The 26,575-nt window shown below is 41.4% G+C and overlaps 2 protein-coding genes across 2 annotated transcripts; both read right to left on the bottom strand.

The window, feature by feature from the left end:
* Window positions 1-3,757: 3,757 nt before the first annotated feature.
* LOC117593871 lies at window positions 3,758-17,392 on the bottom strand. Its single transcript, XM_034290370.1, has 6 exons — window positions 17,321-17,392; window positions 16,500-16,613; window positions 5,654-5,940; window positions 5,085-5,183; window positions 4,661-4,742; window positions 3,758-4,178 (listed from the first exon to the last, which is right to left on the bottom strand). The coding sequence occupies exons 1-6, from the start codon at window positions 17,327-17,329 to the stop codon at window positions 4,167-4,169; spliced, it is 603 nt and encodes a 200-aa protein (XP_034146261.1). The 5' UTR covers window positions 17,330-17,392; the 3' UTR covers window positions 3,758-4,166.
* Window positions 17,344-26,442, bottom strand: LOC117592796 (galactose-specific lectin nattectin-like). Its single transcript, XM_034290780.1, has 9 exons — window positions 26,318-26,442; window positions 25,024-25,096; window positions 24,594-24,724; window positions 23,681-23,809; window positions 23,192-23,303; window positions 23,037-23,103; window positions 22,419-22,465; window positions 17,400-17,505; window positions 17,344-17,359 (listed from the first exon to the last, which is right to left on the bottom strand). The coding sequence occupies exons 2-9, from the start codon at window positions 25,070-25,072 to the stop codon at window positions 17,344-17,346; spliced, it is 657 nt and encodes a 218-aa protein (XP_034146671.1). The 5' UTR covers window positions 25,073-25,096; window positions 26,318-26,442.
* Window positions 26,443-26,575: the final 133 nt, after the last annotated feature.

Here is a 26,575-nt window from a genome sequence, read left to right as displayed (position 1 = left end):
TTGTGATATATCTATTATTCCAAATGGGAGAATTGTATGAGATGAAGTTATGATTGTAAAAGAGTTTCCAATATAAAAGGACTTGCTGGTGAAAAAGGGATCATTTAGTTGGAAGTCTTTGAATAATGAAATCTCATTTGAGTTCAAATTCAATTCCACCCAATATCTTTAATAATTCTCTGGGGATTTGGTGCCAAAGGGTATAGTTGTGCCAAAGGGTACAAATTTGTTTTAGAATGTTGCAGAGAAAATTGCAGTGGTGAACTGGTTAGTTTCATGCTATCGCACTTGTATTTATTTTGTGTTTATAATCGTAAAATGAAAGTGTTATTTTCCCTGAAGCTGGCATTTATCTTTTGTGGGGCGGCATTTAGAGAGCTCGCTTAGGGCGCCAGTTTGGCCAGAAACGCCCCTGGGAGTCAGTGAAAGGGCGGGTAAAGAATAATGAGAGAGAAAGAGAAATGCAGAGGAAAAGTAGAGATCTAGATGAAGAGAGTTTGAGAGCTGAAATGAAGAATGAGAAATGGAAGGAAGGATTTAAAGTAGAGACACCAGGAGTGGGAGAGACAGGGAACTACACACGAACTACACACCAGAGATGTAGTCAAGTCATCAAACTTTGAGTCTAAATCGAGTCACGAGTGTCCAGCTTTAAGTCAGTGATATTTTATAGGTGTTTGAGCATTGAACTTGTTTCAGGAATTGCCACAACATCTCAATTTAGATTAGATTACATTCAAGTTTATTGTCAAGTACAGTACAACAAAACGCAGTTAGCATCAAACCAGGAGTGCAAATAGAAGAGGACAGAAATGTACAAGTATCAAGTATTTAGGTTTGGACTTTGACTAGGTCATACCAACATTTATATTTTCTTTGACCATCCTGACGTAGATGTGCTTGCCTGTTTCATGTACACTCTTGAAGTCATGTAGGCTATATTGACCTTAGCTGAGACAAGAGTGGTATACAGGTCCCTGCATGTTGTTCAGCTGTTCTGTGACTTCATAACAGGTATGTAGAAAGTAAAAGAACAGGAAGGGACGAGACAAACAATCGTTGTCAAGAAACATTAGAGATGTGCTGCTTGTCAATCACACTCGATCCTGTTCCAATCTGTCCAATCTGTCATCACTGCATCAGAATGCTCCTGGATGTGTTCCAAAACTTGTGGTCACATGATGCCAGGGGTCAAAAGATCACATGTTATTAAACGAAACCTGTGTTGTTACGTTACAAACAATTTACTGTCTCAGGTTTTGAAAACCAGCTGCCACCAACGCTAACAACTTTGAATGAGTGGCTTCACCATAGATATAAAGCTGGGTGTCCCTTTGTTGCAAGTTAGCTTAGTTGGTAGCAACCATATAAATGTTTGATCATCAATGGCAGTAATTATTTCTGTATGCATCGCGACCTCTACGGAGCACCTTATTACCGATGTTGGTGCCAAGCTTACTAGTGACTTTGAGGGGTGTCTCAGTGGGTAGTGTTGTGGACTTTCATGTGAAACTACACAAGTTAAAATCCTGGTTAACGTTTCCCAGTTGAAACACAACCGTTTATTATTTTTTTATTATTTATTTAAATGTACTGCATCTTATTGCTCTGCCTTTATCATCCAAATCATTATAATGGATGCATTGTTAAAAAAGTATATTGGAAAGTAATGATGGCTGTTCCAGACTTTTCGGCACATTTTATCGGAAAACAATGACTCACGCATCCAAGGAATTAGTTGTTTTCAGCCTGTTTTTATAGAGGCCCTGTAGTGAAGGAGATTACATTTCTTGCTCAAGGACAGGTGTATAGAAATACAGAACCTAGAAATTAGAACTGGTAGTATTTCTGTCTATGCTGCGTGTAGCATTTTATATGTTTCTGCATTCACACATGATAGGTAGAATGTATCACAAGATAGACCATTGTGTTATGTTCTTTTGTACCGCCAAAATTGTTATAACTAATATAAAAATATTAAATGAAGATTAGAAAAGGCGTGTTGATCTGCAGAGCAAACAACCCGTCTCAGGTTTCACTCTTTACATAATTACACAAGTATAGTAACAAAGTAAATTATTTAGGGTTATCTTGCATTGGATTATCCTGCATTCGATTTTCCTGCGTTTGGTAAGGGTTATCATGCATTGGATTATCCTGCGTTGGGTATGGGTTATCTTGCGTTGGATTATCCTGCATTGGATTATTCTGCATTGGGTATGGGTTATCTTGCGTTGGATTATCCTGCATTGGATTATTCTGCGTTGGGTATGGGTTATCTTGCGTTGGATTATCCTGCATTTGATTATCCTGCGTTGGGTATGGGTTATCTTGCGTTGGATTATCCTGCATTGGATTATCCTGCATTGGGTATGAGTTATCTTGCGTTGGATTATCCTGCATTGGATTATCCTGCGTTGGGTATGAGTTATCTTGCGTTGGATTATCCTGCATTGGATTATTCTGCGTTGGGTATGGGTTATCATGCATTGGATTATCCTGCGTTGGGTATGGGTTATCATGCATTGGATTATCCTGCATTGGGTATGGGTTATCATGCATTGGATTATCCTGCGTTGGGTATGGGTTATCATGCATTGGATTATCCTGCGTTGGGTATGGGTTATCATGCGTTGGATTATCCTGCGTTGGGTATGGGTTATCATGCATTGGATCATCCTGCGTTGGGTATGGGTTATCTTGCATTGGATTATCCTGCGTTTGGTATGGGTTATAATTCTTTGGGTTATCTTGCGTTGGTTATCCTGCGTTGGCGTCTTATTTTTTACGTTTATGTTTTTCAGCTATTTATTTTTGTTTTGTTGTCATTTGTTAGGCAGTAGAAACGATACCATCTCTGACAGGAACATTCTGTTTAGCACTCCAATTTAAGACAATCATTGGTTGTATGTACAACCACAAACAACACATGCTGTCCACAAGCTCTGGAGTGTGAATATCTTTTTAGTGCTTATCCCACTTAGCTAGCTAACTAAAACCAAAAATACTGCCGGTCAACTTAGTACTTCGCTACTTCCACTGTAAGTGCCCCCCATAATCACTCCTACAGTAACCACCACAGGAAACTTGTATATTCTACCAGTGGGAAACCACCCCATCTGGCAACATCGTGCATGACTGATAACACATCATTTGGTACTACAGCAGGATGATTTTAAGGAAAAAAGCATTAAATACTAAGTCTTAACCACAGCTCATGGGCATCCCCCCTCGCTGAGCACAAAGAGCACTAAATTGCTAAACAGACATTATTTCTAGTGTAAATTAAATAATTACCAATTTCTTTTACATTTACTCTGACGTCACGACCCACCATTAATGCATCCACAAGCCACTTTGGGCCAGGACCCATGGTTAAAAAAAACGCTGGTTTAGATGGATATTGTTGCAAATGTTAAATATTTTCTGTTATCTCCCCCATCTCACCCATCCGTCCTGCTGAACATCCCTCTCAACATCACTCAGCACTTGTACATCCTGTTCAACATATGAGGGCTACCCCTAGCAATGACATCCAGTAGACAGTACCTGACCCGTGCTTTGTTCCTGTGATTCGTACTTTTATGTTCACTAATCCGAATCAGGCGATTGAAGTTTGTCGATTTAGAAGTGTTGTTACATTGTGCGCAATTATCTGTACATTTCAAAATACAGGAATCAATGTCTTTAGTTTTAGATGGGTGTGAACCAATCGGTCTCTCAAGATGCTAGAACAGTTAAAGACGACCAACAGAGGTTCATTAAATAGGCTATGCCTAGAGATCTTTATTCAGTATTAGGAAACAAAATGTGAAAATTAACCAAACTGGATTTCAGAGAATATATGGCTGTAAATTCCACATATGTTTCGTTCATAAAGTATTCTAATTAAGAAGGATGACTGATTATCATTCCCACATTAATCTTATTCTTATGCCTAAAGTTAGTCAAACCTACCTATAATTCCCAAACGTAAACTAATTCTAACATAGATTGTAAGGTTGACTTAAACTTAACCCCCAAGTCAAAAGTTATCTTTGTCATCATGGGACCAACAAAAGTTCCTGATGGGGGCAGAGGACTTCAGGTCCTAATCTTAATTGTAAAACAACATTACACCCAAAATGACACGCATAAACAGCTCCCAGCATTCCACAGCAGCTCTGCTACAGTCTTACCTGCAGAGGGAGACAAAAAACATCTTATTATGGGGATGAGACAACATGACCCATGAAACCCAACAGACATTGGCTGGAATATCAGAAACAGCCCAGTCTTGTCCACCTTCAGCCCAGAGGGGTGGTCAAATTACAATGTAACACTTTTGTTTTTGCCCCCATTTATCATGAGCTGAACTCCAAGATCTAAGACTTTCTCTATGTACACAAAAGGCCTATTTCTCTCAAATATTGTTCACAAATCTGTCTAAATCTGTGTTAGTGAGCACTTCTCCTTTGCCGAGTTAATCCATCCCCCTCACAGGTGTGGTACAGTGGGGAGAACAAGTATTTGATACACTGCTGTTTTTGCAAGTCTGTTATTTTTAATCATAGGTACTCTTCACCTGAGTGAAGGAATCTAAAACAAAAATCCAGAAAATCCCATTGAATGATTTTTAAGTAATACATTTCTAAGTAATTCATTAATTGGTGTCACTCACTTTTAAGTCCGGACCAGATTCTACAGACAGCAAAAAGCTGTTTGGGTCTTCTACTGCTTCCTCGTCACCAGTGGGAAACCAGCTGAGATGAACGTCACAAGACACAATGAATAGGAATTGATTTATTTATGATGTTTACAAAAGTATATGTGGCCTAAGTTGGTCCAGCGGTTTAATAGTTTTTCTAATTCAGCTTCTGGATAGTTTGTTTCTCCTTAAGGTGACACTTAAGATGCCAGGACCAAATGCTCAACATCCTGATAAATACAGAGGTACATTTTAATAAATGAATGTATATATCTCAGTGCAATTTGACATTATTTCTGTATAATCAAATCAAATATGCTTTACAAATTTTTAAAACTAAAAATATTAAGGAATATGAATATTGGGACCTGTCTGAATGTAGATTTAGTCAAACTACCTGGAGGTGAAGAGCGCCTTCTCATTGATCATGTTGACTCTGAAGATGTTGACAGCCTTGTAGATGTCAATCACAGCCTGGTACTTCTCCACAAGAGACCTGGAGAGAGACACACTTCTAAACATTATATTGGTGGCTGTTTGTGGGATGTTTTTAGATGCTTTCAGACTGTGAAAGCACAATTAATGATGCACTAGAATCACAATAAGTTAAACCAATTTAATGGACATGCTCGAATAGCCCCAGCTGTGATATGTTATAACACCACCAAGGTACTGTACTTGCAATATGTAGTTATAATCCGTTATAACACCACCAAGGTACCGTACTTGCAATATGTAGTTATAATCTGTTATAACACCACCAAGGTACTATACTTGCAATATGTAGTTATAATCCGTTATAACACCACCAAGATACTGTACTTGCAATATGTAGTTATAATCTGTTATATTACCACCAAGATACTGTATTTGCAATATGTAGTTATTATCCGTTATAACATCACCAAGATATAGTACTTGAAATATGTAATTATAATATGTTATAACAACACCAAGATACTTTACTTATATGTCGGAGTCTTGCCTATCTGCTTGTCCGCATGATCCTCTCCACTCCACTTAGTGGGCAACTGGTAGCAGGGGCACGGGAAGAGGCTTAGCCAGGGGAGGAGGCAGGGGCTGGAGCCTGGTCTGGCCTGCTCCCCCAGGGGGAGGTGCTTTGCCAGGTATGGTCTGAGCATCGCTCTAGGCAGCAGAGAAACCACCCAGTAGATTGGCTCCTCATTCACCACATCATGGAAACTTTGCAGGTACTGACGAATGGCTGGAGAGGTCTGGATGGAGGACAGGTTCTGTAAGGAGAAGAGAAGGAAGAAAAGTGTAGACGAGAAGGAGGAAGGATGAGGAAAAATTATCGGGGGAGAAAAGGAGAAGAAGAAGAGTGGTATGAGGAAATAGGAAACAAACACACAGATATAATACCACCTCCTGAATGGACTCTACCTGACAACCACACACGTATTGTAGGGATATTTTCATAAACATGCTATTTTACGTTAACCTGATAAAGAATAGACTCGTGATCACTTGCATATTCATTGGGTGTTAATTGATTAAACGTTTAACCAGGGCTCATATTTCTTTTCCAGACAGTCTAATTATCTTAGATTTTTCCATATTTAATTGTTAAGAGAGACTGATGAAGAATAAGATGCACAGTTTGGATTTCTGTGTGTGTCAAAGTCAACAGCTGTGCTCAGTTTTTCTCCTTACCACCAGAAAATGGCAATTAAAGGCGAATTTCCCACACCTGTGGCTTTTTAAATTGAAATTGGTATCTGTGTATAGTCAATGAGTTTGTTAGCTCTCACGTGGATGCACTGAGCAGGCTAGATACTGAGCCATGAGCAGCAGAAAAGAACTGTCAAAAGACCTGCGTAACAAGGTAATGGAACTTTTTACAGATGAAAAAGGATATAAAAAGATATCCAAAGCCTTGCAAATGCCAGTCAGTACTGTTCAATCACTTATTAAGAAGTGGAAAATTGGGGGATCTCTAGATACCATGAACTGCCACTTTAACGTGGTGGAGGGGTTTGAGTACCCGAGTGACCCTAGGAGCTATGTTGTCTGGGGCTATATGCCCCTGGTAGGGTCTCCCAAGGCAAACAGGTCCTAGGCGACGGGTCAGACTAAGAGCGGTTCAAAACCCCCTTAATGATGAAAAAAATTATGAGTTCCCTGACGTCGCCCGGTATGGCGCAGCCGGGGCCCCACCCTGGAGCCAGGCCCGGGGTTGGGGCTCGTACGCGAGCGCCTGGTGGCTGGGCCTTTCCCCATGGGGCCCGGCCGGGCTCAGCCTGAAGGAGCGACGTGGGGCCGCCTTCCCGTGGCTCACCACCCACAGGAGGGACCATAAGGGGCCAGTGCAGAGAGGATCGGGCAGCAGTCGAAGGCGGGGGCCTAGACAACCCGATCCCTGGACACGGAAACTAGCTCTAGGGACGTGGAACGTCACCTCGCTGGCGGGGAAGGAGCCTGAGTTGGTGCGTGAGGTTGAGAGATTCCGATTAGAGGTATTCGGGATCACCTCTACGCACGGCTTGGGCTCTGGAACCACACTAATTGAGAGAGGATGGACTCTTCACCACTCTGGAGTTGCCCATGGTGAGAGGCGGCGGGCTGGTGTGGGTTTGCTTATAGCTCCCCAGCTCTGCCGCCATGTGTTGGAGTTTACCCCGGTGAACGAGAGGGTTGTTTCCCTGCGCCTACGGATCGGGGATAGGTCTCTCACTGTTGTTTGTGCCTACGGGCCGAACGGCAGTGCAGAGTACCCAACCTTCTTGGAGTCCTCTGGGAGGGGTGCTGGAAAGTGCTCCGACTGGGACTCTATCGTTCTACTGGGGGATGTCAACGCCCACGTGGGCAACGACAGTGACACCTGGAATGGCGTGATTGGGAGGAATGGCCCCCCTGATCTGAACCTGAGCGGTGTTCAGTTATTGGACTTCTGTGCTAGTCACAGTTTGTCCATAACGAACACCAAGTTCAAGCATAAGTGTGTCCATCAGTGCACGTGGCACCAGGACACCCTAGGCCGCAGGTCGATGATCGACTTTGTTGTCGTCTCATCTGACCTGCGGTCGTATGTCTTGGACACTCGGGTGAAGAGAGGGGCGGAGCTGTCAACTGATCACCACCTGGTGGTGAGTTGGATCCGATGGCGGGGGAGGAAGCTGGACAGACTCGGCAGGCCCAAGCGTACTGTAAGGGTCTGCTGGGAACGTCTGGCCAAATCTCCTGTCAGAGAGATCTTTAACTCCCACCTCCGGCAGAGCTTCGACTGGATCCCGAGGGAGGCTGGAGATATTGAGTCTGAGTGGACCATGTTCTCCACCGCCATTGTCGAAGCGGCCGCTCAGAGCTGTGGCCGTAAGGTCTTCGGTGCCTGTCGAGGCGGCAATCCCGAACCCGGTGGTGGACACCGGAAGTAAGGGATGCCGTCAAGCTGAAGAAGGAGTCCTATCAGGCCTGGTTGGCTTGTGGGACTCCTGAGGCAGCTGACGGGTACCGACAGGCCAAGCGGACTGCAGCCCGGGTGGTTGTGGAGGCAAAAACTCGGGCCTGGGAGGAGTTTGGTGAGGCCATGGAGAAGGACTATCGGCTGGCCTCTAAGAGATCCTGGCAAACCGTCCGGCGCCTCAGGAGAGGGAAACAGTGCCCTACCAACGCTCTTTACAGTAAAGGTGCGCAGCTGTTGACCTCAACTGGGGATGTCATCGGGCGGTGGAAGGAGTACTTCGAGGATCTCCTCAATCCCGCCGTCACGTCTTCCATTGAGGAAGCAGAGGATGAGGGCTCAGAGGTGGACTCGTCCATCACGCGGGCTGAAGTCACAGAGGTGGTCAAGAAACTCCTCGGTGGCAAGGCACCGGGGGTGGATGAGATCCGCCCTGAGTACCTTGAGTCTCTGGATGTTGTGGGGCTGTCTTGGTTGACACGCCTGTGCAACATCGCGTGGCGGTCGGGGACAGTGCCTCTGGGATGGCAGACCGGGGTGGTGGTCCCTCTGTTTAAGAAGGGGAACCGGAGGGTGTGTTCCAACTATAGAGGGATCACACTTCTCAGCCTCCCCGGGAAAGTCTATGCCAGGTTTCTGGAGAGGAGAATACGGCCGATAGTAGAACCTCGGATTCAGGAGGAACAGTGTGGTTTTCGTCCGGGCCGTGGAACACTGGACCAGCTCTATACCCTCTACGGGGTGCTGGAGGGTACATGGGAGTTTGCCCAACCAATCCACATGTGTTTTGTGGATTTGGAGAAGGCATTCGACTGTGTCCCTCGCGGCATCCTGTGGAGAGTGCTTCAGGAATATGGGGTCCTGGGTCCTTTGCTAAGGGCTGTCAGGTCCCAGTACGACCGAAGCAAGAGCTTGGTCCGCATTGCCGGCAGTAAGTCAGACTTGTTCCCAGTGCATGTTGGACTTCGGCAGGGCTGCCCTTTGTCGCCAATTCTGTTCGTAATTTTTATGGACAGAATTTCTAGCGCAGCCAGGGGCCCGGAGGGTGTCAGGTTTGGGGACCACGCGATTTCGTCTCTGCTTTTTTGCGGATGATGTTGTCGTGTTGGCCCCTTCAAGCCAGGACCTTCAGCATGCACTGGGACGGTTTGCAGCCAAGTGTGAGCAGTGGGGATGAGAATCAGTACCTCCAAATCTGAGGCCATGGTCCTCACTCGGAAAAGGGTGGCTTGCCCACTTCAGGTTTGTGGAGAGTGCCTGCCTCAAGTGGAGGAGTTAAGTATCTAGGGGTCTCGATTTACCGGTCAATCTACATTCCTACTCTCACCTATGGTCATGAGCTTTGGGTCATGACCGAAAGGACAAGATCCCGGATACAGGCGGCCGAAATGAGCTTCTCTCCGCAGGGTGGCTGGACGATCCCTTAGAGATAGGGTGAGAAGCTCGGTCACCCAGGAGGAGCTCAGAGTAGAGCCGCTCCTCCCTCCACATCGAGAGGGGTCAGCTGAGGTGGCTTGGGCATCTGTTTCGGATGCCTCCGGACGCCTTCCTGGGAAGGTGTTCCGGTCCCGTCCCACCGGGAGGAGACCCGGGGAAGACCTAGGACACGCTGGAGGGACTATGTCTCCCGGCTGGCCTGGGGAACGCCTCGGTGTCCACCCGGAAGAGCTGGAGGAAGTGTATGGGGGAGAGGGAAGTCTGGGCATCTCTGCTTTGACTGCTGTCCCCGCGACCCAGGCCCCGGATAAGCGGAAGATGATGGATGGATGGATAGATACCCAGGCCAAGGTTGGGTAGACCAAGAAAGATTTCAGCAAAACTGCCAGAAGAGTTATTCAGGATACAAAGAAAACCCCACAGGTAACCTCAGGAGAAATACAGGCTGCTCTGGAAAAAGACATTGTGGTGGTTTCAAGGAGCACAATATGAAAATACTTGAACAAAAATGAGCTGTGTGGTTGAGTTGCCAGAAAGAAGCCTTACTGCGCCAATGCCACAACAAAAGCCTGGTTACAACATGGCCGACAACACCATGACACGGCTCACAGCTTCTAGCACACTAATTAAGGAGTGACGAGACCAAAATAGAGCTTTATAGTCACAACCATAAGCGCTATGTTTGGAGAGGGATCAACAAGGCCTTTAGTGAACAGAATACCATCCCCACTGTGAAGCATGGTGGTGGCTCAATGATGTTTTGTGGGTGTGTGAGCTCTACAGCCACAGGGAATCTTGTAAAAATGTATTGCAAGATGAATGCTGCATGTTATCAGAAGATACTGGCAGACAATTTGCATTCTTCTGCACAAAAGCTGCGCATGGGATGCTCTTGGACTTTCCAGCACGACAATGACCCTAAGCACAAGGCCAAGTTGACCCTCCAGTGGTTACAGCAGAAAAAGGTGAAGGTTCTGGAGTGGCCATCACAGTCTCCTGACCTTAATATAATCAAGCCACTCTGGGGAGATCTCAAACGTGCGGTTCATGCAAGACGACTAAAGACTTTGCATGACCTGGAAGGCATTTTACCAGGATGAATGGGCAGCTATACCACCTGCAGAATTCTGGGCCTCATAGACAACTATGACAAAAGACTGCACGCTGTCATTGATGCCTAAAAGGTGGCAATACACAGGTATTGATAGGAAATGGGCATGAGAAACTTTTTTTTTATAATTCAAATATTTATTGAGTTTTTTATTTTATAACAAAGAAACAAAAAACAAAAAAAAAACACAGATAACAACAGTAAGGATCAATGTAAATCTCTGTAAACAGCTTATTTTCAAATTACATGTAGACAGTGTAGGTGCAGAAACTGTCCCATTTGTTCCTTCATGGTTTCATTCGTAGTCCTCCCAACATCTTTCACATGCAGCATTTTTCAGTCATTCTTTCTTTCCACATTCTAAGTGTTTGGGCATGAGAGTCATTCCAGAATTTTAAAATGAGTCGGAAACATGTTACCAAAGCAGTTTTTAACACTCTAAAAGTATGTTTATTTATCATTGGCACTTCTCTTTTGTCTCCGAGGAAAAACACATTCTGGGTGATTTGGGCAGATTACAGGATAACCAACCCTGCATGTAACTTAAAACACTGCTCTAAAACACAGAAATCACCGGACATTCCCAAAGGGCATGTATCAAAGTGCCTTTAGCTATTTGGCATTTCCAACAGAGATCGTATCTTGCCAATACCCATTTTATAAAACCTAGAAGGAGTATAATATATCTGTTAAAAATTCTGTATTGACTTACCCCTAGCTTCTCTAATGTGCAACCCCATTGTTGACAGAATTTGAATCCCATGTATCATCATCCATTGTACATCCTAAATCTCTTTCCCATATTACTTTCAGACTTTTACTTGTATTGTTTTTAACCCAGGGGCAAATATTATACCATTTGGAGGCTTTGCACAATAGTGGAGGTAGTAGCAGAAAGGCCTCTATAGGATTTTTCCCATTTAACAACTTAACACTTCCTGTCAAACAATCTCTAATTTGAAAATACTTCCAAAAGTGGCCATGACCCTCCAAGTTAAATTTCCTTTTGATAACATCATATGACATAAATTTGTCTCCATTCAATAAATCACCTATAGTTCTAATACCTTTTCTTTGCTATTGTGTCCAGTAAATAGTCTGTTTATTAATTTTATTTTTTTGGTTATGCCACAAGGGGGCTTATCTTTGCACATATGCAACAATTATATATTTTTTATGTACCTCCAACCATACCATTTTAGAAAATTTCAAGATAGGATTTTGCATTTGATTCCCTTTATTTGAATTTTGTGATAAAATATCTATTGGTGTAACTGGAGAAGCAAGCTCTCGTTCTATTAAAATCCAGTCCAAGTTGATTTTCCCCGCCCAAAATAACCAGACTAGACATCTCAATAGAAATACTGTAATGTTCTACATTGGGCAGGGCTAACCCCCCTTCTTTTTTTTGTCTGGCAGAGCCGATTAATGTTAATACGAGGTTTACCACCATTCCAAAGAAAGTGTTTTATCATGTAACTATAACTTATAAGTATTGGCCGTGGTATGCACATAGTATAATAATTGATAAGAGGGGCTATGACCATTTTCACTGTGTTTACTTTCCCCCATAATGTTAAATTTAACTTGCTCCATGTATCCAAGTTAGTCTTAATTTTGTTGAGCATTTTCCCCATATTGTCAGCCATAAGATCATCAATATTTGGGTTCAATTAAATTCAAAGATATTTCAATCCTTTCTCCAACCACCTAAAATTGAAACCAGTTAATAAACTATGAGTGCAAGCTTGTGAGACTGGCATCGCCTCAGACTTATGCCAATTAATTTTGTACCTAGAGAACAACGAATAATTATCAATAACTTCAAGTAAGATTGTGATAGAGTTAGTGGGGTCTTGACTTATTACCAAAATGTCATCTGCGTACAAAAACTATTTGTGTTCCCTGCCCCCAGCAAATACACCCTTAATTCTTGAGTTTTCTCTAATTTGAATAGCCAATGGCTCTAAGAAGATAGTGAATAACAGTGGACTTAAACTGCACCCTTGACGAGTTGATCTGGAAATATAAAAAAAAAGAAAGCACCCCATTTGTAAACACAGCTGCCTTTGGTCCCGAATACAATATTCCAATCCATCTGCTGAATTTTCCATCTAGATCGAATTTCGCCAGGGCGTTAAGCAAAAAACTCCACTCTACCCTGTCGAAAGCTTTCTGGGCATCCAAAGATACAGCTAACATAGGATTTACATTATTCCTATTCATCCATAAGAGATGCAATAATCTTCTCATGTTATCAGACGCAGATCTGTTCTTGATAAAACCTACCTGGTCTTTATGAATAATTTGTGGCAATACAGTTAATATAATATTTTACAATCGACATTTATCAAACTTATTGGTCTATTTTTGGCTGGGTCAGTTAAATCTTTGTCGCCTTTTGGAATTAGATATATTATTGCCTGGTTAAAACTTTCAGGAAGTGATCCATATTCAAACGCTTCATGAAATACTTCAGTCAAAAATGGGCAGAGTATGTCTATACATTTGTGGTAGAATTCGTCTGGAAAGCCATCTCTCCCAGGGAACTTTCCAGATTTCATTGCACCAATGGCCTTATTTACTTCCACCTCTGTTAAAGGAGTTTCCAGTTTGTCCTTGTCATTTTGTGAGATCTTTGGTATTGTAATTTTTTAAAAAAATGCATCCATCTGATTCTTACTAACCATGTTCTCAGATGTATACAAATCTTGATAAAACATCTTGAAAGCCATATTAATATCTGAGGAAGACGTAACCAATGTATCACCCTTTTTGATTGCAGTAATTACATTCTGATTATCAAATTTTTTAAGTTGTCTTGCCAATAACCTAACCATTTTTTCCCCATTCTCATAAAAAATTGTTTTAAGCCGGAAAAGAGCATACTCTGCCTACTTGTTATAGATTTCATGGAGACTAAGCATAAGCTGACAAATCTCATTAAATTTACTATCATCAAATTTCCCTGCTATTTGTTTCTCCAAAGTACCTATACGTTCCTCCAAAGTTTGGATCTTTGCCTTATTTTCTCTAACTTTTTTAGAGCTAAAATCTAAGCATTTACCACGAACATATGCTTTCAGAGCATCCCACACTGTAGCTAACCTGTTAGTAGACCCAACATTCATCTCTAGAAAATGTTGATGTCCTCCTTTAATATTGACACAAATTGTTCATCCTGCAGTATGCTTGAATTCAGTCTCCATCTTCCTTTACAGTTTTTCTCAGCCTTTAAATGTATATGTAGTTCCACAGGTGCATGATCCGTTAAAGCAATAACACCTATTTTACAGTTCAATATTAAGTCAACACATGAATTAGAGATAAAAAAGAAATAGAGATGTACAAGTCTCCAAATGTCCACTAAGCCAACATCTTCTTTTAAAGAATTTAATGCCAAACCTGTTTTAGTGATTGAAGTTACATTATTGGCACTCCTATCAATATATCCATCCGAAACATTATTAAAATCTCCACCTAATAAAACATGTCCCTGCATGCTTCCCAGCATCTTATTAACTTTATGTATAAAATTGGGTTCATCCCTGTTTGGAGCATAAATGTTGCATAAAACGACCTGAACGCCATTAATAAGTGCCTGGAGACATAAATAATGTCCATTTTCATCCTTAAATTCTTGTAACAAAACAAAATTAATTATTTTGTTAATAAGTATCGCAACACCGCAGCTTTTACTTGATACTGAATTATGAAATACTTTTCCAACCCAATCCCTTTTTAACTTCAAGGCCTCATTTCCATTTTCAAAGTGTGTTACTTGAATATAAGCAACATCAGTGTTATGAGACTTAAAATAACTGAGTATTGTTTTTCCTTTTGATTGGTGTGCTGCACCCATTTATGTTCCATGATACAATATTAACATCCATATTGCCCATTGTTACAACATGGCGAGTTATATATCAGCCCTGCATCTTCCAGTCCACAACAATTAAACAAAATTGACAGCTTTGTGTGAACCAAAATGTAAATAAGAATACCTCACTTTGAAAACCATTACTGGAACAAACAAAAAACAAAACTAGCACTGTTTCTAAAAACAAACATCACAGTGCAAAGTTATTTCTGGTCCGCGTGGGTCCCACAGACAGCGATCTCCGCTCCTCTAGCTGTCCAGGCGATATCCCAGCGATCCCGCCCCCGTCTTCTGAAAGTACTTATCAATTCTCCCCCATATGTTTAGTTAAACCTGTTGACCGGTCACTCCATCTAATCTTGAATGTTATCACGTATACATTTCTCTGCCTCCTCAACGTCGTCAGAGCTCTTTCGCTAACCATTCCATGTACATCGTAGCGTTGCTGGATGTGGAAGTGTTTTGCTTCACCTGATGATGCCACAGCGGGGAGAATAACTTCCTTTGCGCAGCGCGCTCGGCAGTCATGTCCTCATAAAATGACATGCGACAGTTCTCCCATATTATGCCTTTCTTCTGTTTTGCGGCTGGCAGAACCTTCTGTCTCGCAGAGTAACGAAGAAATCTCACAGGAATAATCGGTGACATCTTTCAATTTCAAACTTGTCTCCATGAAACCCCAGGCCATCAGCGAGTATCTTCCTCACAAAATCACTCATATTGCCACAGATGTGCTAACTAACTCTGAAAGAAGGACCATAGACAGGACGTGTTGCGTGTTACTGATGGGCCCCACACATCCTGTCCATACATTCTGTCCATTCCTCCTGCTAGGAGTTGCCCATGTGACTGACATAGGCTATATGGATAGGTCCATTGACCATAGGTTGGAACATACCATACAAGGGTCTGTTGTAGGATAAACCTTTCTTATTGGAGGGTATTGGACTGTGTAATGGTTGGTTATGACCACTGGCCACCTCCTATGTATCCTTGCATAAAAGACTGTGTTGCCTCTGTAATTATGGAAGAGATAGAAATGAGAAATGGAAGGACAACATCATAGACTCATGCTGAATAAAGATGTCTCTCCCCTGACTTCTGGTTGCATTTATTTGGCTCAAACTTGGACAGAATCTAACAGTATTAAGAACTAAGGGTTTGCAGACTTTTGTTCAGTTCATTTTTTTCTGTTGCCATGTTTTGTTTTATGATTGTGCCATTCTGTTAAGACCTAAAGTTGAATATGAATCCCATAAGAAATAAAGGAAATGTGTTTTGCCTGCTCACTCATGTTTTCTTTACAAATGGTACATATATTACAAATTCTCCAAGGGTATGCAAACTTTTGAGCGCAACTGTATACCCCAACCCCTGTAGATAAACTTATTGAAAGGGCATGGTGTTCAAGCAGATTTTAGTAATTCATGTAGTATTTTTGCATTTAATTAATTAGGGCCTGGTATTCTGGAAATTGAACTTGAATTGACACGTATAAACAAATATAAGAGCAATATATACTCCTATATTGTTGTATAATCTTAGAAAACAGAGCCAAGTGAGCGTAGTAAAAGAAGACGCACATGTGGCTACGGGGCCTTGAATATACTAAGTTATTATTCCTCTGCCGGCTTACGACCAGATCGACTTCCGGAGCGCATCCCGGACGTAAGTTGACCACTACCTGTATAGTATTACACATCTAGTATGTGGTTCTAATGCAAACTAACCTGGTTTTGACCACTGTTCTAGCGGTGTGCTAAATAAAATGCCATAGGTTTGTATTGGATGGATGCTAATGCTAACAAATCTTGGGATTTTTTGTTTAATAATTTTTATTTTTACATTCATTTTATATTTGATAGTTTTCTTATTGCTATTTGTTGTTTTAAAGGTAAATACATATATATTGTGTTTCTGGTGCATCAAGACAGTTTTTCACCAGGTGTTGTGACTGTCTTACCAGGTGCTGTGGAACTTGGTTCTGGTACTCCTTTAGGGAATCTTGGTAGAGCTGATGTGTTCCCTGAAGAAACAGCTTGATGTCTTCCGGGCCCTGCACTGTTCTGATCAGATCCTGGCTCACAGACACACACACACACACACACACACAAGATCTAACCATCTATACAGTAGAGACAACCAACCACCGTGAGTTTGAGGAACCCACCATCAGATCCTGTAGCAGGTTGGACAGCAGAGCTGAAGGCAGGAGATGGAAGTAAGTGTTAACAATGAAAGCCAACACACCGGCAGACTGAAAATAGTTAAATAATTAGAAAGAGGGGAAGGTGGAATATTTAAAGGTGTTTCCTTCCTGAACATCAGCTAAATAAATAAAGCTGAACTATGTCAGAATATTTGTGATGAAACCAACTGAGCCTGTGCCCTTCGCCCCTCAGCTGTTCCAATTTAACGCATTATTAGAGCAGCGAGGGAAAACTGTCCACCATCGTCAGAGTCTTGGCAAATGGGTTGCTAAAACCGCTGCAGTGTCGCTGAAGGCCACTAGGTGCCATAAAAAACTCTAGCAAACATAAATTTACGTGGAAAATGGGTCCAACGAATATGATTGATTAAAAACAGCATGCCAACAGGACGTACTATTTCTTTTGTAGTATACCATTAACATTTGATGCAGTAGCCAATATAAAATAAGTAGCTCAATTAATTTGTATATTTTTTTACAAATATACAAAAGAAAAAATACAACTACAGAAATGCAACCGAACAAACCAAAACAATCCCTACAACTCATTTTGTGGGTGTGTAGTTAAACTGTACCTCCAGCATGGAAATGACTCTGGTTAGATATAGCGCCTCCTGGTGGCAGAAATCAATGTAGCTCTTCGGAGGCAGAGACGTCTGGAATACATTCCCCTGAGCGAAGGCAGAGTAGAGGGTCTCCTGTGCTACTCTCTCACTGGTTTCCCAGAGGAGGTCATACACACTCAAACCTGCAGCCAACTCTGGGGAGGTGAAACAGAGATGGCAGGTTTAGAGAGGAAATCAGTTAAAAAGACCAGAGATCTGTTTCCATCACGATATCTGTTGAATGAGAGGTGACACTTTTCAACATGCTGACAGACCTCAGAATTTGTCTTTAATCATAAGACCCATAGTCACTAATGTTTTGTTCCTTGCCACCGGAGTTTATAGTTGACCAATCACTGATCGTTTTTTAACCAACACATCAATGACATGAATGCAGAATTTTAAGTAACCTAAAACATCATGTGAATGTGACAATATGACAGTCTGTGTGCTCAACTGATGTGTGTTTGGGCCCATTATCAGCAACCATCACTCCTGTGTTCCAAAGGCACGTTGTGTTTGCCAAGAAGGCCAGCATCTTGGAGTTGCCTCTTCACTGTTGACGTTGAGACTGGTGTGTTATGGGTACTATTTAAGGAAGCTGCCAGTTGAGGACCTGTGAGTGTTTCTCAAACTAGACACTCTAATATATTTGTCCTCTTGGTCAGTTGTGCACCAGGGCCTCCCACTCCTCTTTCTATTCTGGTTAGAGACAGTTGGTGCTGTTCTGTAAATTCTTTAGTTCTTCAAGATTTTTGTTTCTGGTCATTTTGAGTCCGTAACTGAACCCACAAACGCTGATGCTGAAGATACAGAATCAATCAATCAAATTTTTTTTAAAGCCCTTTTTACAACAGCAGTTGTCACAAAGTGCTTTACAGAGACACCCGGCCTTAAACCCCAAGGAGCAAACAACAGTAGTGTTGGATTTCAGTGGCTAGGAAAAACTCCCTAAGAAGGCTGAATTTTAGGAAGAAAACTAGAGAGGACCCAGGCTCAGAGTCATCTTCTGGCTGTGTTGGGTGAGATATTAAGAGTCCAATTGGAATAATAAATACATTTCTTTGGGCTAAATCCAGAGTCAAATCTAAAGGTCAATTTTATTGCTTCTTTAATCAGCACAACCGTTTTCAGCAGTGCTAACAACCGCAAAAGGCTTTTCTAATGATAAATTAGCCTTTTAAAATAAGAAAGTGGGATTAGCAAACACAACGTGCCACTGGAACACAGGAGTGATAGTTGTTTATAATGGGCCTCTGTACGTCTGTGTAAATATTCCATTATAAAGCAGCAATTTCCAGCTAAAACAGTCATTTACAACATTAACAATTTCTACAGGGTATTTCTGATCAATTTGATGTTATTTTAATGGACAGAAATGTGCTTTAAAAAAACGTGACCCCAAACCTTTGAATGGTAGTGTATCCTTTATTATCTATTAACTCATAATGACAACAGATTGACCTGTTCCTAATACTTGACGTCATAGTGAATTTGTAATCTCTGTATTATAATTACATTGTCATTTTTGCTTGTTTTTGCTACTGTCCAAATACAGAGTCTTACAACTGTTTAGAAATGAAGCAAATGAGCGTCAACTTTTAACCCAGTGCTGTGAGAGATTCTGGAGTCTGACAGCGACTTGAAAAGCAAGTGAAGAATATAATAATAAAACAATCTGAGGTTACAAAGCAGAACATAGCATCAGCGTGTAAATTAGCTAAAAAGATGTGTCGGCATCGAGTAATTGTCTCTGGCCCCATCCCAGCTAGGGGTGGTGACGAGCTCTACAGCAGACTTGCGCAACTCAATCGCTGGCTGAAAACGGAGTTCTGCCCGTCGCAGGAGGTAGAGTTTGTAGATAACTGGCCTTCTTTTTGGGACTCTCCCAGAAATAGGGCCAGGCCTGATCTGCTGAGGAGCGACGGACTCCATCCTAGCTGGAGTGGTGCTCTTCTTTTATCTAGGAACATTGACAGGAGTCTCACTCCTATAGCTTTAACATGAGATAGGGTGCAGGTCAGGCTGCAGGCTGTTAGCCAGCCTGCTAGCATAGTGGAGTCTGTCAATAGCATAGCCAGAGTAGTTAGTACAGCTTTACCTATTGCCACTGTGACTCGTTCCAGGCTGAGAAAAGTTAAACAATGTAGTGGAAACAAAACTATCTTATTAAGATAAAGCCTTACTCCACCTTGGTCACAAATAAAATTGAAAATGACTGTATCACCTCGCATCTCAAAATGGGACTAAATGTTAGATCCCTTGCTCCAAAGGCAGTTGCAGTAAATGAATAAATCTCTGATCATAAACTAGATGCTATTGGTTTATGTGAAATGTGGCTAAAGCCTGATGAATTCACTGCCTTAAATGAGGCCTCTCCTCCTGGCTGTACTAGTGATCATATCCCTCGTGCATCCCGAAAAGGAGCGGGTGTTGCTAATATTTATGACAGTAAATATAAATTAACTCTCAAACACATCACTGATTGTTTTACTCATGAAAGGTTAACCAGGCCGATAAATCGTTTTACATAGCCACCATTTACAGGCACCCCGGGCCATACACAATGTTCCTCAATGAGTTTCCAGAATTCTTGTCTAAGCTTGTAGTCATGGCAGATAGTATTTACATTTTTGGCGATTTCAATATTCATATGGAAGTCTAATGACCCTCTCCAAAAAGCCTTTGAAGCCATAATTGACTCAATAGGTTTATCCAACATGTCTCAGGTCCAACACATTGCCACAATCACACCTTAGATTTAGTCCTGTCACGAGAAATAGATATTGTAGGTCTAATAATTTCCAAAATCCTGGATTATCGGATCACTGTCTTATTACATTTACCGTTAAAACAAGAAATCCACTTGCTCTGCAAACAATGAGTTTCAAATGCCGTATTATAAATTCTCGGACTACAAATAAATTCCTTGATATTCTTACAAGTTTGCTCATCAACGACAGAGTACATAAATCTGTCAACGATCAAATCGAGGTTCTAAACTCAACACTGCGAAATACATTAGACACAGTTGCACAGCTAAAAACAAAATAAATACGCAACAAGAAACTTGCTCCCTGGTACACAGACAATACTAGAGCACTTGTGCAAGCCTCCAGAAAATTGGAGCGAAAGGGGCGCTCCACCAAGTTGGAAGTATTCAGACTAACCTGGATAGACAGTACACTACAATTCCGAAAATCACTCACGTCTGCTCGATCAGCTTATTTCTCCAACCTGATTGAGGTGAACAAAAACAATCCAAAATGTATCTTCGATACAGTTGCAAAGTTAACAAAAAAGCAAAGCTCAACAAGATCTGGGTCTTCATTTTAGTTGTAATGAATATATGAACTACTTTGATGAAAAGATCATCACCATTAGAAAACATAAAATTGACTCCTTAAATAGTTATGGTCCTCAAAATCTCAGTTGTCCTGAGAATGTCCTGAACCTCCCTGACCAGGTGTCAATGGGGACACTTGAATTTTTTAAAACCGTATCGCTCGACACATTCACTAAATTTGTAATGAGTTCTAAACCCACAAACTCTCAGCTAGATCCCGATTCCAACAAAATTACTTAAGGAGCTATTTCCTGTGCTAGGTCAGCCAATGTTGAACATAATAAATTGCTCCCTTTCCTCCGAATGTGTACCAAACTCACAAAAAATAGCCGATATTAAGACTCTTCTAAAAAAATCGAACCTCCCATTCCTCTCAAAAATCTTAGAAAAATGTGTTCCCCAACAAATGAATGCCTTCCTGAAGACAAATAACATTTATGAAATGCTCCAGTCCGGTTTCAGATCCCATAGTACTGAGACTGCACTCGTGAAGGTAACAAATGACCTTCTAATGGCCTCAGACAAAGGTTCCGCGTCCGTCCTGTTGCTTCTTGATCTTAGTGCTGCTTTTGACACTATTGATCACTCCCTTCTCTTAGAGAGACTGGAAACCCATATTGGGCTACGTGGACATGTTCTAGCCTGGTTTAAATCTTATTTATCTGAAAGATATCAGTTTGTTAGTGTGGATGGCATATCCTCTGACAAGTCAAAGGTATGCTATAGTGTTCCTCAAGGCTCGGTTCTGGGCCCATTATTGTTCTCACTATATATGCTCCCTTGGGCGATGTAATCCGAAATCACAATATTAACTTTCACTTTTATGCTGATGACACAGTTATATATTTCAATGAAGCATGGAGAAGCCCCTAAATTACCTACTTTGGAAGCATGCATTTCAGATATTGGGAAGTGGATGACAGAGAACCTCTTGCTCTTAAACTCAAGAAAAACAGAAATGTTCGTTTTAGGACTTAAGAAACAAAGAGCGTTGTTAGCAGATCTCACTGTAAATCTCGACGGCTGCATGGTCGTATCCCAAAAAACTGTAAAAAACCTTGGCGTTACCCTTGACCCTGACCTCTCCTTTGATGAATATGTAAAATATAATAAATCGTTGTTGATATGAGGAATGCATTTTCTGAATATTCCCAGTCTCCTCCCATTTTAAACTTTAGGAGGACATGAGGTTCTGCTCCACACCTGCGGAGTACCTGGTTTGGGGGGCCCATTGCTGTGTCTGTCCATCTGGTCATACTTCTGACCTAGTCTAAATTTAAATAGACTCTGGATTTAGCCCACATGCATTTATAAATTATTCCAATTGGACTCTTAATATTTCACCCGGCACAGCCAGAAGAGGACTGGTCACCCCTCTGAGCCTGGGTCCTCTCTAGGTTTCTTCCTAAATTTTGGCCTTCTTAGGGAGTTTTTCCTATCCACTGAAATTCAACACTACTGCTCCTTGGGGTTTAAGGCCAGGTGTTTCTGTAAAAGCACTTTGTGACAACTGCTGTTGTAAAAAGGGCTTTATAAATATATTTGATTGATTGGTTGAATAATTTAACTGATATGTCACACGGCAAGTTGTTATGCCCAAAAGGCTTTTGGCCCATGTAGATAATAAGCTGCATAGTTTCACGTATGAATACAACTACAGTCAGATGTTGAAATACATTTTTTAAATCCCTGTCATCCTCTGACTGTCATGTAGCCACTTACCAATCTGGGGTTTTCTCTTCTGACTGGACTGTGCCCTTACATCAGATCTAACCAGACAGACAGAGGAGGTCAGTGCACAGACATGCATTTCTTAAATCATCATGTGCTTAATGAGATAAGTTGAGTTTAGACATTTTATTAATAGATTTGCTGTGAAATTGGACATGTTGACTTTTCTGGAACTACATAAGAAGGCACATATTTATGATAGGAACTTTCCCCAAGAGAGGAGAAAGACGGCAGAGCCAGAGACAATGCCCAAATTCCAGAAGACCCATCCCAGAGAGGAGAATCACGACAGAGCCAGAGACAATGACTGATTGATTGCTTCTGTGGACAGGTGTCTTTTATACAGGTAATAAAATAAGATTAGGAGCACTCCTAACCTCAGCTTGTTACCTGTATATAAGATACCTGGATATCCATTTATGTTCAGTGACCAGGTTAAATACTGGTGATTTCTTATTTCACTCACTGATAGTTGAACACTTTCTACTTGAGTGATGATAATGTTCAGACACCAGAAAAGCCAACTTGCCTGATGGCCTTTACACACCTAATTGTGACGATCCATGTAAGAATGCTGGGTTGGACACAAGGCAGTGCTAGCATGCTCACCTCGTCTTCGTCGAGCAAACGTAGAATCTCAGCTCTTCACAAGAGGCCTCATTCCAGCTCCGCCCACCTGTTGCCAAGGTAACAACCACACTCTGGTGATCAAAAAAACAACTCGGTTTAAGTGTGTGTGTGTGTGTGTGTGTGTGTGTGTGTACCTCCAGTGTGTAGTTCCATACAGCTCCCACCTCGTCCAGAGTTACTGGGCTCCTTCTCCTCCCAGTGGAAATCATTAAACGCTGAGCCGTCACTCCAGAGCCACAAACACTCCTGATCACAGAATTAGAAAAGGAACCATGTAAGCCTAGTACTGGCTCTTTGAAACCGTAAACCCTGAGTTCCTCTCAACTCTGAGTCAACTAACTCTGAGTTTTCACTAAACCCTCTTTCTGAAATACCCCCATTCTGAAACCTTCAACCCAGAGTTGTGTTTTCTGAAATACCCCCTCAGTCTGTTACATAGGAAACAGCAGATCGATTCCAGCAAGGGCTATCAACATTTATCCCTTTCAGTCACGGGCCGACAGAACTAGTCTTGCATGGTTTTGTTTTCAAGACATAACACTGACTGACTGACTGACTGACTGACTGAATATTTGTGTGACAGACTGACTGTCTGTCTAAATGAATGACAGCATGTACTGTACCTGAGCCACGTTATAGCCTCCAATCCAGACGGGTTGGTCTGTGTGTTTCCTGACGAGGTCCTGGATGAACACCTGTTGATCTGGACTGTGAACTGATGCCAGGTTCCCTCCACGCTGGGAGCAGTAGGACTGGAGAGACGGAGAACGCTGTGTTAGCCGAGGCTCGGGCATGAAGAGACGGAGAACGTTGTGTATAATTTAATGAGTCATAGACAATAAACCTGCAGTTTGTCAATGAAGAGTAGTTCGCAGAGTACACGTCAATAATTACCATGATTAATATGAAAATGTTCATATATAAAACAATTGACCTGTTGTCAATGAACCAAATTAATTGTGAGCTGTTCCACCAGGTTTAGTTCTTTTACAAGACAGGGTTGGTCTTTACCATTACAAAACATTTCCAGTGTTGCTGCCATGAAAGTGGCCATGTATTTTTCAAGGAACAATAATAATGTCTCAGTTTCAGCATTTGATATGTTCTCTTTGTACTTTTTTCTATTGAATATTGAAATTATTTGCACATCCTTGCATTCTATTTTTTACACTTTACATTATTTACATTTTACACAGCATCACCAACTTTTTGGAAACAGAGTTGTAAATGCAAATGTATATATTTGCAGTATGAAGGGGATTTGGATTTCAGGTTCATTAAAATATAGCAGGATGTATGCAAATGTGGTCATGGTAAGCACAAGGAAGTATCTAAATTATGCACATGTAAAAGTTGTTTTTGTTCAACAGTTTTTGCACTACATGTCAGGCAGCATAAGATGAATAACAATAAGTTTTTTTTTACTTATTGCCAAGCACACTTAATAATACAGCATCCCCTCACTTATTTAAATGTAACCACATAATCAAACAGAAGGAGCTGTGCTGTGGTTTCTCTCTCTATGACCAGTGTTACCTCAGCTGAGACCCAGGTGGCCCAGACGGGGTAGAAGGAGAAGCATCGATGCCCGTTCTGATGCCACCCGGCTGGGCACGATGGCTGGGGCTCCACCCCTGCCTCCATATCTGTGGGGTTCTCAGCACCTGCTACACACACACACACACACACACACCCACACCCACACACACACCCACACACACACACACACACACACACACAAACACACACACACCCACACAGGATTTTATTTTCAGTCATTGCAACACTGTCTTTCAGAGATACATCCTGGATTAAATAAAGCTTTCAGTTGCCTGGTTAAAAAGAAGTGAAAACACTAAAATAAAATTATTATTATTTCTCGAAATGGTTTGACAATGAATTAATAGTTTTTTTTAAAACCTGTTTACAGACATTGATTTGTTAGGCTTGAACATTTGAAACATACCTGTGTTAAGCTGCAGGGCCATCACTGCCCAACAAATCAGCCCCCACATTCTGCCAGCGAGGGTAAATCTGACCTGCATGGCACCGTAACTTAAACCAAACACACCAGACATGAGATCCACAAACTCAGACATTTTGAACGATTTTAGCCATGAAGCTTTTCTGAACTACCATTTTGCTGTGAAGATAAAGTGTTCCCAGCTAAGTTCAATCAGAACAGCAGAGCGTTTGAGAAAGGCAACACTCCCATGTGTTTAGGTTAAAGATTAGGGGTAAGGTTTGTCATGATAATTCCATCGATAAACACTCTTAAAGGAGGAAGCAGAGACAAAATTCTCTTGGCACAATTAAAGATGGTCTGAGTACCCAATAATCCCCTGATATTATACAGACATGTGTTTCACAAACAAAGACCAGAGTTAAATACTAGGTAATAGAAAATCTGACATTTCTCAAATATACATTAGTTCAAGAATTTCCAGAACAACAAAACAGTTAAGGAAAGGTAACACTCATTTGGGGTTGAGGTTTGGTTTAGGGGTAGGGTTAGAAAACAATGCTGTTCATTGTCTTCACTTGGGATTGAGGTTTGGTTTAGGGGAAGGGTTAGAAAACAATGCTGTTCATTGTCCTCACTGGTGAAAATACAGCTCTGGAAAAAATGAAGCGACCACCTTTTCCTTTCCTTTCCAAAAACGTGGAAAAGGAAGGTTTTGAGTGAGGAACAGAAGGGTTAAATTTAGAGACCACTGCAAATTGAACACTACTGTTACTGACTCAAAACATTCCTTTTCAACTTTTTTGGAAAGGAAAGAAAAAGGTGCAGTGGTCTCTTAATCTTTTCCATAACTTTAAGTTTTATTTTCTACTCGACTTCCAGTGAACATAAAAAAGGTTAGTTAATTACAATTTTCCATTAAAATGTTAATTATTAATGACGTGTCAACCCTGTTACCCATAGATAAACTGTCTAGAAAATACACAGAATATACAGTAATATCTCAATGTTTTAATAAAGCTTGTTTTCAATTGTTTGTCCCAGTTACACACAACAAGCTTCCAACAGTCCTGTCACGAAGGTGTTTGTTGCTGATGTACAGTGAAGTTGTCTAACCCAGTCACCTCTTATGGCACTAATGAACATTTACTACAGCAGTTGTTTGATTCATCAACATTAGATGCAGAAAATAAAAATAATAAGTTACACTACTTAAAAGGCATCCAATTGGTGTAAAGACAAATCTTAACTGATGATTATTCCTATAAATAAATAATGTTAATTAAAGATGGCTTACCTGACAGAAAACTAATGACACTGTAGTATTAGTACTTGATATAGTAGTAATATTAGTAGTATAGGTTTCAGCAGTAGTTAGGAATGAATGGTCTTAATGGTAGTCTATACCTCAGGAAATACATTGAAAGTTAAATGTTGGCTTACTGCCATTAGGTAGTTTAAACCGGTTTAGAGAAATGTCTGTTGATTGGACAATCCCAGGACATACAACAGTTTATCTGATGAGAATTTCATGACCTGTGTGAGAGAGATCGCT

Source organism: Esox lucius, chromosome 24 (genome assembly GCF_011004845.1).
Source record: "Esox lucius isolate fEsoLuc1 chromosome 24, fEsoLuc1.pri, whole genome shotgun sequence".
Classification (NCBI taxonomy): domain Eukaryota; kingdom Metazoa; phylum Chordata; class Actinopteri; order Esociformes; family Esocidae; genus Esox; species Esox lucius.
The sequence above is the reverse complement of the archived record's forward strand: the minus strand, read 5'-3'. Positions and strand labels throughout refer to the sequence as shown.